The 13,155-nt window shown below is 48.5% G+C and overlaps 1 protein-coding gene across 1 annotated transcript; it reads right to left on the minus strand.

Moving 5' to 3' along the window:
• Positions 1-963: 963 nt before the first annotated feature.
• Positions 964-8,016, minus strand: GHRH (growth hormone releasing hormone). Its single transcript, XM_068700710.1, has 7 exons — positions 7,641-8,016; positions 4,915-5,014; positions 3,947-4,078; positions 3,547-3,651; positions 2,825-2,962; positions 2,394-2,490; positions 964-1,415 (listed from the first exon to the last, which is right to left on the minus strand). The coding sequence occupies exons 2-6, from the start codon at positions 4,992-4,994 to the stop codon at positions 2,427-2,429; spliced, it is 519 nt and encodes a 172-aa protein (XP_068556811.1). The 5' UTR covers positions 4,995-5,014; positions 7,641-8,016; the 3' UTR covers positions 964-1,415; positions 2,394-2,426.
• Between the last annotated feature and the right edge of the window lie 5,139 nt (positions 8,017-13,155).

Genomic DNA, 13,155 nt, shown 5'->3' on the forward strand with positions numbered 1-13,155 from the left:
AGTGGGCTGCTGCTGTCGCAGCTTTACTGATGGACCTCAGCATCCCCCTGTTGCTTCCCCCCCTGCTGGGCAGTCGATAATGTTTTTGTAGTGCTACAGTTCTAAAACTTCAATAGGGAGAATGTAATCTGTCGGGATTTGGTGCAAGTATGAACTCATTTCCACGTGTGCTGGAGCCTACTGCACTAAGACATGATCACCTGAGGAAAAAGGAGATGGTAAATAGTGTGAATTACCAGGGAATTATTTGGGTGCAACGAGGGATACTTTAAGACGCCCTCATATGTTTGTTTGCAGGTGTACTTCCAGCCTGGTCTGAAGTGGTTGGCACTGGATGCAGTGCCTTTGTAAGCACAGCTCTGAGTTGCCCTCTGTGCTCTTGCTGCTGTCTTTGAGCAACATCTCCCATTTCCATTCTGTGCCTGGAATCAAGAAACTAACATCTCGATAGACACAGAGCCATCTTGACCTGCTGTTGGACAGGTTTATTTAGAACAACTTTTATTCCCTGCTAATGATGGGAAAGCGTACCCCATCCTGACACTATTTACATTTCTGAAGACATAAATATTACATGAACGATGGGATAATTGGGGTGACAGAGAAGGAAGTAGTTACGTGAGAGATCACTGGGTTAATAACTTCTTGTAAGTGGCAGTGGGAACATTTACAGCTGTAGCCCTGGCCGTGGTGGTGTTCAGAGCCTCTGGCTGGCACCCTGAATTAAAGCAGTGTCAGCCCCATCTGATGCACAGGGCTCTCCTTTTGCTCTTGCAGAGCAGAGCTGTAGCCTCAGCATAAACACCTCGAGGCTGAACAGTAACTGCTTGTCACCAGGCTTCTTAGAGACCAGGTTTGCTGCCAGGGCTCTGTGCAGGGGCTGGGCAGTGAGAGCCCCCAGCGGTGTTTGGGTGGTGGGCTGGTGGAGTCATGCGTTGCCTCGCCCTGCTCTGTGTGTGGCTGTGCCATCAGCAGCTTTTTGGAGGAGGCTGTAATCAGTTCACTAAACTGCCAAAAGGTGCCTTTTGGTGGCCTCAGATTTATTAATCAGGCCCTCAAACAGAATGATGACTTGGCAGAAATTTTGCTGCACTTCGTGATTTGAAAGTCTTAATTAGTAGACAATATGTCTCCAGGATTACAAGTGTACTCGTTGTTTTAGCCTTTATATGCAAAGCAGCCTGAGGTTAAACCACAGAGGTTTGTTGTTTTTTTTCCTGGTTCAGTACACAAACCAATGTTTAGAGAGGGGAATTAAATTGTAATGACTGAAGTAAATTAAGTAGTGCATCAGAATTGCATTCCTTTAAACGGGTTTGAGGACTATGCTTCAGTTCCAGCTGGTCACCTCCAGGAATGTCTTCATGGCTGTGAGTGGCTTACTGTACAGTTAGATCCGTGAGCTCTGAGTTATTCTGTACAGAAGCAGGAGGAAAAGAGAATTATGAAAAAGCTATTGGTGAGTGCGCACTCTTTTCTTTTTTTGAGGCTTTTCCTGGCTGACCTCATTTGTGAAAAGAACTGCACGTAACCAACTCAAACACGGCAAGAGATGCTTAAATGCCATGCTTTCCTAGCTGAATCCACACGTATGATTTATGTACGGTTCTGGTCTTTCTTCCCTCCTCCCCCCCTTTTTTATTTAATATTCTCACAGATCTCTCCACACCGCTTCATATTGTGCTGACTAGGGCTAGACAAGCTTAATTTCTGAGACAGGAGTAAGATGGAATTGCTTCATGGAGGAAAACACATTTGTATGAATGAAGGGATTACCAAGGATGGCCTGTGTGCTGGCTCTGAATCCCCCAGAGCTGGCAAGGCTTAGAGCATATTTCAAGTTCCAGGCGACTAATTTTAGGACTGAGGGGAACAGAAAAATAAGGTTTCATTTCCTATCCAGTGCAGTGAGGGAAAACCTGAAATGTACTGGGCATCTAGAGGAACTTTCTGCGCCCTGGGAGAAGATTTTTGTCTGCATTTAGGTTAGCTTCAGCCATGGTGTCTGTCAGCTTTATGAGGATGTTTTGGTTGCTACCAGCCTGGTCCCACATATCCAAAAGGGTGCCTGAGTCCTGCTGGATTTGCTGATAGATCTGAGAGCTGTGGTTGTGGTCAGGCTCAGGCCAGAGCAGTTAGACCAGGGGGCGTTCTGTGGAGACACGTGCCTAGGTGTCTGCTCTGACTAACAGGTCTGAGTGGTACTAATGTCAAGTACCTAAATAAGATACTTGACATTAAAAAAAATCGGTTGGGAGCTTTTTTTCCCTAAATTGCAGCCTACACCCTTTTCTCATGGGCAGTGGTGGGAGTTGGCTTTGCTAAGGGAAAGCCTCCAAACCACTTGTTGGGTGCAGCGTCACAGACATGGTTGTGCAGGGAATGGTACTCACCAGAGCACAGGGAGGTGGAAAAGGGAGAAATATTTACATGAGCTTAGCCAGGGTGTTGGGAAACCCTTCTAACTGGCTGCTGTTTACGTCCCGAGGCCTGTGAAAGAAGAGAATAGGACAGTGATGATATAACTGGGATTGAGATTTGTTTTTTCTGCTGCTGTTTTACTGAATTATGGGGGTGAGGAGGCAGCACAGTGATGTGCTGCTGTGTGCTCCGGGCTCAGGACAGGCTGATCCTTCTGTGCACCCTCCTTGCCCATGAAAGGGAAGGGGTGGGTTATGGGGTCAGGTAGGAGCTTTATTTTTTTTCCCTGGGTGTATCTGAAAGGTAGTACTTAATCCAATAGCTTCACAACTTAAGGCCAGGTCCTTTCTGCTGTCTGGCTTTATTCCTGCGGAGAGCAGGCTCCGGACCGATTCCCACCTACCTCTGATTCTGCAGGATGGCTCCCAGGAAGTCCCTCAGCACCATCCGCTGGTGGTAGCGGCTGTCCATCAGGATGCTGTCGGACTGGCGCCTTGTCAGAAGCTCGGGCACCCCTTCTTCTGGGCTGCCTTCACTGTTCCTGTGATGTGAAGACGGGAACCGTCTTGGTTTCAGAGGTAGGTTTTAGTCCCTCAGGCTGAGCAGCAAGGAGCCTGCTGGGCCTGGGGCTGTTCTGCCTCATTTCAGGAGGAAATTGGGCAGCTGTTTGTTCCTGTGATAGGAGTGGGGTCAGAGCTGGCTTGCATATGACTAGCTGGTCGTATTTAGTGGCAATAATTGATGTGTCTAACCACAGGTGCCCAAGGTGTAGCAGAGAGGCTGTGTTCTGTGCTCAGACCAGGCGTAACAGTGGGTGTTTCCTAACGGGGAACGATCATTGCAGCTATTAATCTGCAAAGACTGTTGCTCGTTGCTAGCATGGTACAGCTCGCAGCTGATCTGACACTGATAGCCTCCGAGGGATGGATTAATTAGGCCGTTTAATAATTGTTGTGATTAGAGGGATCTTAGAAGTGGGGATATAGGATGCCCTTTGGGGTGTGGAGCAGCAGGAGATTGCTTCTGTTGCAGCGGAAGGCAGCTGTTCCTGCTACATGCATTAAAAAAAAAAAAAAAAGCAGTACCAAAGCATCGTCTCTGGGACAGCAAACCCCCAGGGCTTACCTGAGCCGCTTGCCAATGATGGTCTGTAAGAATTTGCGGGCAGAAATCTGCCCCAGGAATTTCCGGTAGTTGTCGGTGAATATGGCATCTGCGTGGCGCTGCATCCTAGGGGTGAAAGACAAGCACGAGGTGTGCTCACTGAGCTAGCAGAGAGTTTTCTAGGTAAGAAGTGGACGTTTCAGGTGTCAAAATACACCAGATATAACTGCTGAGATCAGGGGTGTAAAGGTACCAAAGGCTTCTTAGTATTGGACTTGAGTTAGTGTTGGAGGGTGAAAAGATTTGAGGGATTTGGGGTTCTGAGAGGGAGGCAGCCAGGAAAACAAAATGTATCTGTTAATCAGTATTTGTACTGAAATGGCTAATGAGAAGTGCCTGCAGAGCAGCAGCGAGGTCAAACCTTTTCTCTGTAGGGTCTGTTAACAAACCCTCCTCGTCCTGTTCCTCTGTTGAGGGGTTATGGCCCTGCAGTGGGCCACGGTCCTGTAGCTGGAAGTTCACGGCCTTGCCAGTAACGGGCCCTGGGCTGTACCTGCAAAAAATAAAAAGGAAAAAGGCATATTGCAAAACGTGGTCAAATGCTGCTCAGGGTTCTTGACTGCTCCTCCTTGTTCTGCTTTTTCCTTTCTCTGTCCCTTTCCATCCCTCCCTCACCACTAACACAAGCTCTGTCTATCACTCTCCCCTGCCAGAAACTGCCCCGAAGCTGTCCCAGCAGTTAAAGGGCAGGTAGTGAAGCTGCCCCAAATGTGTTTTCCCCTCACTGAGCTCCCAGCAATGTCAAGCAAAGCTCCAGTGCTTGCAGTATCATCATGCCCTGGCTTTGGCACAAGGCCTGAAGCATTTTCTGTGGGGTGTTGTGAATCCACTTTAGAGAACCCTATGCCCAATTTTGTACATCCATCAATTTGTAATAGTGAGGAGTAATATTAACTTCAAACAGTTGGCAATATTAATATTAAAATATTAATATGCAGCTGTTGAGTTCATGTAATGATATATCTGTGGGTTCAATTTCAATGCAGGTAGCCTGCAGGCACAAACTTTAATCAGTGATGGTGCTGGTGGTGCTGGCTGCTCTGGAGTTTGCCAGATTCCCCTTCATAGGATCCAGCAGTCAATTCCACAGCCAACTGTTTGGGCTGAAATATCCCATGTTAGGTGTCTGCCTTCTTTGGAAACCACTCCTAAGCTAGTGGCATTCCCAAAAAAAAATAAGCCAGGGTAAAGAAACAGGTTCACCAGAGCGCACACAGTTTATCTGGCTTTCAAAAAGGCTGGCAAACTGAATTTGGCACGTGCTCATTTTGCAGAAGGTCAGAGCTGAGGCAGAGAGTTCCAGCATGGATGAAGCATTCAGTATCTTACCTGAGAGCTGGGTAGAGAGGAGAGGAGATGGAGCATGCAACCAAATGCAGGAACAGGAGCAGGGTGGCCTTATCCAGCATCTTCCACCCTCTGGACTCACCTGAAATGCAGAACTGAGTCAGTGGCGGTGTCTGCCTAAAAAGCTCCTCACCAGCCCAGCATCGCTGCACAGGACCTTTGCAATCTCCATCTGCAGCTGTCCCCCAGGACCTCTCCTGCCCTGCTGTGTCAAGAGGAGCCCCTTCTCCACCGATCAGAAATGCCTTTGGAGCTCTCAGGACTTTGGTGCAGGTGGGATGGATTTCACCAGCAGTGTGTCTGCCCAGAGACAAACACTGCAGTGTTTTGTACCCTGGGGCTGGCTGAAGGGCTGTGCATCCACCACCCCAGATGGATGAGTCAGGGCAGAGAATCACCCGAGGTCACACACCATCGGGAGCTGAATGCAATGCTTTTGTCACTGGAAGCGAGAGATGGTAGGAGAATATTCCAGTTAACGCTCTTCCTCACTTTTGATCAAAAGCAATTGATCTTCAGCTCAGAAAAGGTTCTTTAAGAAAGTAGAATGTGGATGGAAATCTTTAAAAACATCAAGTTTCCTTGTTCTGCTATGTTATTTTACACAAGAAAAGAGCAGAAAGATGTTTGATCTCCGTAACAGAAAAACGTTCATTTTTTAAGGAGAAAAAAACCTTCCAAACATTTAACAATACTTAGTTGAAAAAAAGAAAAGAAAAAAAAAAGAAAAAAACACCCCCACATTTCCAAATGGAAAGGTTTTGGCTGGGCTTCTCATTTCCCCAGTGAACTTCCAAAGCAGTGAATTTTACTGACGGTGGTGGCAGGAGGGGGCCCGTTCTGGTGGAAAACAGCAGCAGTGGGGACTGCTTCGCTGCTCGGATATAGCTGAATGTAGATGGCTAATTAAGGGAGAATGTCTAATTAAGAACTTGTGTGGTACCCACGCAAGTGGTGTGATGGTTTGATGTCCCACATGCCTGGACAGACATGGGCAAGGGGACTACGAATTCGGGTTTCTTGCCACAAGCCTGTGCTCAGCCAGCTCCCTCTTGCCAGCTGCTCACGCTCTGAGCCCGCTTCCCACCCGCTCCCTGGGAGCTGAGCCGATGATCCCGACCCAAGCAGAGCTGACTTCTGGCAGCTGCAGGAGGAGCTCCCCTTCCCTCCGAAACCTGGTCTGCTACAGAGCTGCTCTTGCCCCTCGGAGAGCTGAGGAATGCCCAGAAGCAGCAAAGGAGTGACAGAGGCACGCTTACAGAGCTCCTGGTCCTGCTGCTGCTTTTCCCCTCTTGCATTTGAACTTGGGAAAGCATGCCCCTTCTGTGCCTCTCTCCCCTAAACATCTCTGAGACAAATCCCAAACCAGATCTTGTTCTAGATAAAGGAGATGATCTAAAGCACATGTTGGAGGGTACCAGGAGGCCACGGCACCAACATCTGAAGAAAGTGCCAGTCAGGAGACTTATTCAGCACCAGGAGAAGCTGTTACGTGAGCTGTGAAGTGAAATGCCACTAAGTGAAAAGAAAACCTAGCCCAATGTTGGCTGCTTCCCTTTTTAATTCCTAGGATACAGCCCTGATTATCTGAGTGCTGGGTTTTCCTCCAGGAATAAAAACGTTTTCCTCCTCACATTTTGTCCCTTTGAAATTTTTCCTTTCTCTGCTTTTAGTTTTTGTGATTACTTTTTTTTTTTTTTTTTTTTTTGGTTTTGCCTTTCGTCTCCTGACTTGCTTTGTCTTCTCTTCCTTTGCTACAGCCTGCTTCTCATCCCTTCAGCTTTTGGGATATTTGTCTCCATTTCTCCCTTGTGAAGGAGCCTAAAATGAAAGTCCTTCTCCCCTTTCTAGAAGCGCTTGCTATTTCAGAAAAGAGCCTGGAGAATTTAAGCGTCACCCTGCGTGCAGGCAGCTTGACAGCTCTGCAAAAACCTTGTCACCTTCAAAATTCTCCAGGGGCGAGAGATGCCTTCTTTTCTATTCTGGCAGCATGTGAAAGAAAATGATTAATAATTTCCCCTTAAGATGAAGAGCTCTTACACCATTCCAGCAGATAAAGCACAGTAGCTTCGTTCCAGCCTGTGCAACGTTAACACGGCAGCGTTTGTGGAAACGACGTTGGAGAGATTGGGTGACTGCTTCTGAAACCTCACCTGAACGGTCTCAAAAATACCTCTACAGAGATGAAATGGAGCTTTTACTGTGCCGGCAGGTTTATGAAGTTCAGACTTTCATACTAGGATTTCTGCTTTTCTCATGCCCTGTTTCAATTTCAGTGGCTTTCTCTGCGCCGTTGGGGCTGGCTTCGCGTTACCCGTAACACAGCTGCCTTTCTCCTCACACTTGGGGATGGTGCAAACACAGTTTTACCGCTGGGTGAGTAAAGCAGCATTCATTTTCCAGGGTAAAAGGAATTTGCATGGGTACGGCAAGTGAGGAAATCTCTGCTTCCTCTAGTAAATGCCTAAGAGTTTTACAAGGCTCACCTCCGGCACAGCTCCATTGATGTGCACGTAGCCACAGCCCAGCTCCTGTTTCATTCTCTAACTTGGTACAAAAAAAAAAATCCCGTTTGCTACGAAGGGCACTGTATCTGGCAAAGCTAATTACTGATGCCAGCTTTGATTGCATCTCGCTGTAGTTTAATTGCCTCCGGTTTCCAAACAGACATTATCCTGTTAAACCCACGCGCAGAGACCCGCTCTTACCGTTCCCTCAGACCACAGCTCGTCCTGGATCGGCTCCTGCTGAGATGTCCCCTGCCCCTCTTGTGGACACAACTTCTCTGGTGCTGCTTCTGAGAGCCCCGCTGGCTGCGTCCCCTCCACCGATGCCCGGGCAGGACCCCACGAAGCCGCTGAGCAGGGACAGGCGGCTGTGCCCCCAGCTGTCCTCTAGCTGCCAGGGAGAGGTGCAGCTCCTCCTTTTATACCTGTGCTCCCTCGGGAGCCCTGTGGTCTCCTACGCGTCAGAGAGGCAATTATCCTCCTGGATTTCAAAGGCTGCGCTGAGCAGCCCCTTTTTTGTGTGAGCAAGGACGCAGGCAGGAGGCTGTGGGGAGGGGGCTGTGGCTGTAGTTGAGGGGTGTTTGCGTGTTTTCTCGGCATTGTTCACAGAGTGAAGAGCAAATAACAACAACGATAATCTGCCGGGGTGAATGACAAATTTGCTTTGCAGGGTAAACTTCTTTCCCTTTGCGCTTGCATTTTTTCCTCCTACCCCACAATAAGGAAGTTAACCATTAATACTTTTTCACGCTGCCTGCTCAGGAGGGTTTATCTCTTTGCTATTTTCTTTTTCTTTGATTATCAGCGTTTTCCTCCTTCCCCTTTGTTGCACACACCTGCTAGCGTTAGCGGGGCACTTCATGCTTCAGTCCCTCACAAACATCACAGCTTCGCATCGAGCTCACAGAGCAGCTGGGGAGCCCTGCTCCGCTCGTCTGCTCTGGAAAAAGGCAAGCAAGGGTCTCCCCTGGGGTGCTCCGTGCACCAGCAGCTGTTTTCATTCTTGGAACAAGGAATGAAACCCCCCATTAAAAAGAACACACCGCTATGATGCCAGGAAGACCGGGACAGTTCAGAGGAGTTAATAAAAAATTAAAAATGAGGTGCCAGCACGAGTTCCACCTGCCAGATTGCTAGCGTTGGTTTTATAATGCCCAGAACTGCTGGGGACCCAGAGCTTCCCAGCTCGGGGCTTGTGTGACTTGGTGCTGGAGGGAAGTTTCAGCAGGTGAGATGACTCAGAGCCGCCTGCTGCAGAATGCCTTCACCTTGCACCAGGGAGCTCGTCACAGCTCCGGCTGGCAGAGGCGGGATGCGGGGCAGGACGCCGCATCTGGTGTGTGCAGGGGGCCAGAGCGTTCAGCACGGGTCTCTCTGCCATTGCTCAGGTGAGGGATCAGCACTGGGATTAGGGCTTGCTTCTCACCAGAACAGTGTCCCTCCAAACCGTGTGGCCTTGGCAAGCAGCAAGCCAACGGTCAGAAAGTCTCGAAGGAGCTCAGCACGCCAAATAACGCCGTGAAATTAAAGAGCAGCCGCTCCATGCCTAGGCAGATGTGCACCGTCACCTCTGGCTCTGCCTGCTTTGAATGCTCCAGGGGCCTCACCTTCCCTTTGGTATCACATCAGTGCCAGGCCACTTCCCAGGGAAATCAAGAAAAAGGGCTGCATGGTCCAAAGCAGGAGCTGGAGCTGGCCCTGAAGTGAGCAGCTGACCAGGGGACTTCTGATATGATCCCGAAACAGCCACGTGAAGAGAGAGCAAGAGCTGCTGCCTGCTTCGCAGCCATAAGAAGTGACACCAGCCAGACAACGGGGAGAGGAGCTGCTGCACAAGCCAGGTGATAGATGTGTCTCATCCTTACTCACAAACCCCAGAGAAGACTATTTCTAGGCAGTACAGAGCAGGCTTTCCAAAACCACTGGTGCACACGGCTGTGCGCTCTCTGCAACTGGAAAGGGATTTTTGTCTGTATTTTTGAAACAATCTGTTCATGTTCTCTCATGTGTGAGGCTGGCTGCATCAATTTTTCAGCATGACTTATTTTTCTGCCGGTCTTGGTGCTACACTGGCTGAACAGATGAATCAGACCACGTTGTGAAACCAGTTGAGAGCCAATGCTATTCCAAGATATTATCCTATAGCTTGTTTTTGAGCTAATTCTCTATCTGCCTGGCCCATTGCCTTACACAGAGCTGCTCTAAGACCTGGGGCAATCTCTCTCAGATCAAGAGGAATCGGTCTATAATTGATTTGTTTATAGCTGCCTGCTGCCCAGCTTGGATTATGAGGGCTGTGCTCTGCATTCGTATCTCAAGTGAGCTGCTGTCAAAGAAGGCTATGTAAAACCCCATGGTCCTAGGGGTTTCCTTGTTCTGCCCAGGCTGGGTTCCTGTTGTGTACATCTGGACCAAGGAGACCTACACAACAAAAAGCTCTCTTTATGACCAGATTAAATGTGGGAGGCAGCAGAACTTTCTGAAACCCCTTCAGGCTCCATTGGGTGGATACTGCTTAGGAGTTCTTAAATAGCATAGAAAGAGCAGCTTTTCTTTCCACAGAATTTTGCTGTTCTAGCTTTACTCGTAGCCTTGGTGTCTTCTCAGGGCCGATAGGGGTCAATTCTGGAGCTCCTCCAACAGGCTCCTTCAGCTCTCCCTTGGCTAGCGAGGCCGCTCCTGGGGCAGCAGCGGTGGCTGTGATCCCTGCTGCCGGCAGCTCGAGTCCTGCCACGGGGGCTCCAGCTGCTGACACCTCAGGACAAAGCTGCTACAGGCTGCGATAGGATCCAGTGCTGTTTGGAGCCAGTTCTGCACCCATCTGTTTCCCAGCAGGGTGGTCACCCAGGTGGATCCGTGCCCCGTGCAGGTACACGTGCAAGCAGCGTGAAAGCTCTCTTCATGGGAGCTTCATTTTAGGAGTAGCAGCAATTATAATTTGGCACAACAAACGACAAATTTACCTTGTAAAGGGAGCAAACGGCTTTTTCCCTCTAGGGCATCTCTTGATTTGTTCCTAGAACCTTCCAGCTCTTTCCCACCTCTCCTTCCTCCTGCGGCTGGTTCTGTGGGCATTCTGCTGGCCCCCAGAACACAGGGTACGTGACTTTGGGATTGCCCCCACAGGTCATCACTTGGGGTCAGCAATGCCCACTGAATAGCTCTCTATTTGCCTAAGCCTACATCATTGCTGTCTGTGGCCAGGTACAGGGCACCACAGGTACCTTCTCCAGCTGGAGCTGCCGCATTTTGGAGTCCCACGCATGTAAACCAAACCTCCCTGGGTGAAGCACACACCAGGTAGAGTTATATTTCACTGCTGGTCCTTCGCTGATGAAGGACACGGTGTTAGGATCCTGCAGCAATTTCCCAGGTATTGATTTCCTCTTAGCTTTACCTCCTCCAGTCCCTGTGCCATGCTTTAAAAAATCGCCCCTGTCTGTTCCAGGTGCAGAACGGGTAGCTCCAGATAAGCTGAGCAGCATGTGAAATGGTCCTGCTCTCCCTGGGAGGCTGAAACTAATGACAGGAAGAAGTAACCCATCAAATGACAAAAACATCGCTTCCTATTCTCAGCTGTCAAGAGCTTTTCTGCACTCCTCCAGAATGGCACAGACGGGGACTGTTGGCCTCCAGTTTCTCTAAGCCCCAGTACTCCTGATGGAGCCACACACAACTGTTTCCTGTGGGTTTCTTTTACTCGAGAAATGTGGTGGTGGCCCACTTATCACAAGTGTCCTAATGGTACATTACACAGAACTAAGAAGATTAGGAGCTTTATTTTCTGCCTAAGTTTGCCACCTTAGAGATAGGCTGGGACATATCTGAGTTCAAATTTCTTATCCCGCATAGCAGACTGATGACATGTTATAAATAAATTGACCATTACTACATTGTCTGTTGCCGGTACATACCCAGTATTTTTAATTCCAAAGGTTTTTTGCAAAGATGCAATAATTTCTGTGGAAAGCAAACAAAATGAGAGGAGAAAGACAAGGCTTGACTTGTGCTATCAGTTACTTCTAAGGAAGAAATGGAGAAGCCAAATCTCAAACACAGCAGGTGTGGTAAGACTTGCCTTTAGAAAATTATACGAGACTGGGTTTTTCCACCTTGGAAAGATAAAGTGCTGGGATTTGGATCTTCAGAGCCTCCCGAGTCGATCCTTTGAACAATAGGTATCCTGGGGAGAAATTTCCCTTGAAGAATTCAGATTGGTAGGAACCTGAATACAAACAATTATCAAAATAATCTCTCGGAAAAGGTCCCTCCGGATGGGAGCACAGTTTGCTCCGTGAGAATGAGTCTGAAGCAAGGGATCCGATTAAAAATAGCCAAAATAAATCGGTAATTCAAAACGTACAAGGAAGTGCCATTAGAAAAGGCTGTCTCAGAGAGTTAAAAGCTTGCTTGAAAAGCCTACTTAATCTTCAAACATTACCGTATCACTGACACTACAATAGAACAAATGGCACCAGCCAGCAAGATACGTATGTGTCAGGAGGCCTGATGTGCTCTGCGGGTGAGAGCCATTTATAGAGCTGCTACCTGTCTGGCTCTGTTTATCTCCTGGTGGAGCGACAGCAGCATTTCAGCATCACCCAAGTGAACTGCCAGGAGTTTCAGCCAGATGTCAGCATCCTACAGTCACCTGAGAGTCACCGGTTCCTGAATTTCGAGCTAAATACCAGCTCCTTCCTCTTCCTACCCAGGCAGACAGGGCTCAGATGCCAGCAGTGAATTCATCTTTGGTCTTCCACTCTCATTTCAGTTTGGAAAGGAGCTTTGGCTAGAAAGTTACACAGCACAATACAGCCACGCTCTGGGAACAAGGAGAGCTGGTGTTAAAATCCTAACCCTGTCCCTGGCTCACAAAAGTCCTTCATCTGCCAGTACCCCTCCTGAGGAAACACTGCTTTAAAAGCTTCTGATGAAAAATCAGAGTTTAAGTAAGATGTGTTAGTTTATGGAGAGGGTGTGAGGAAATCCGTGTTTCCATTAAGGACCTAAAAACAAAGCAGTTATACTTATTTTTTTCTGGCTTGATAATAATAACCTGAGGATGAAAAGATCATGGTGAGCAAGGATGTATGTGGTGTAGTGTATGGTAATAAACAGGTCTCACGGCAAAGACTTGCAGGGAATACTGCAGTGCAAACCAAACACGAAATTTAGAAAGAAATAAAAAAGCTAAGGATGAGTTGGGTTTGGAAAAAGACTTCATATCTGAGCTCTGTCTCTGTTCAGAATTGGGTGCTGACAAGATTGCCATTTCTGCCTGTTGAATCAATGCTAGCTTTGAAACCCACACAAATCTCACAGGCTTTGGAAAGTCATCCACCCAGCATACACCTACAAACAGCTTCCTTTTTCATCGTTTCAAAATCAGGGAAATGAATGGGTCAGCGCGGTGCAGGTGGAAGGCGCACAGCCAGGGCGGGCTGATGGCACCACCTGCTTGCAGCTCAAAGGCCACTGCCCTTGTGCAGAGCCTGGCACTGCCACCAAGGCGTTTGATGGTCTGCCAGGGGGTAGAAGGGATGGGTGGGAGCTGTATAAAAGCTGCAATTTTGGTCTGCCTATTTCTCCTGTCCATAGCTAGTGCCAGTTTTGTCGGCAGAGGAAATGGAGGGGCTTTAACCTGGAAGGCGGACGGTACTGATGTGAGCCCTGTGTGTGCTCTGCCCTCTGCCCGCAACCCTCAGACCCTGAGGAT

This window comes from Anas acuta, chromosome 16 (assembly GCF_963932015.1).
Source record: "Anas acuta chromosome 16, bAnaAcu1.1, whole genome shotgun sequence".
In the NCBI taxonomy this organism is placed as follows: Eukaryota; Metazoa; Chordata; class Aves; order Anseriformes; family Anatidae; genus Anas; species Anas acuta.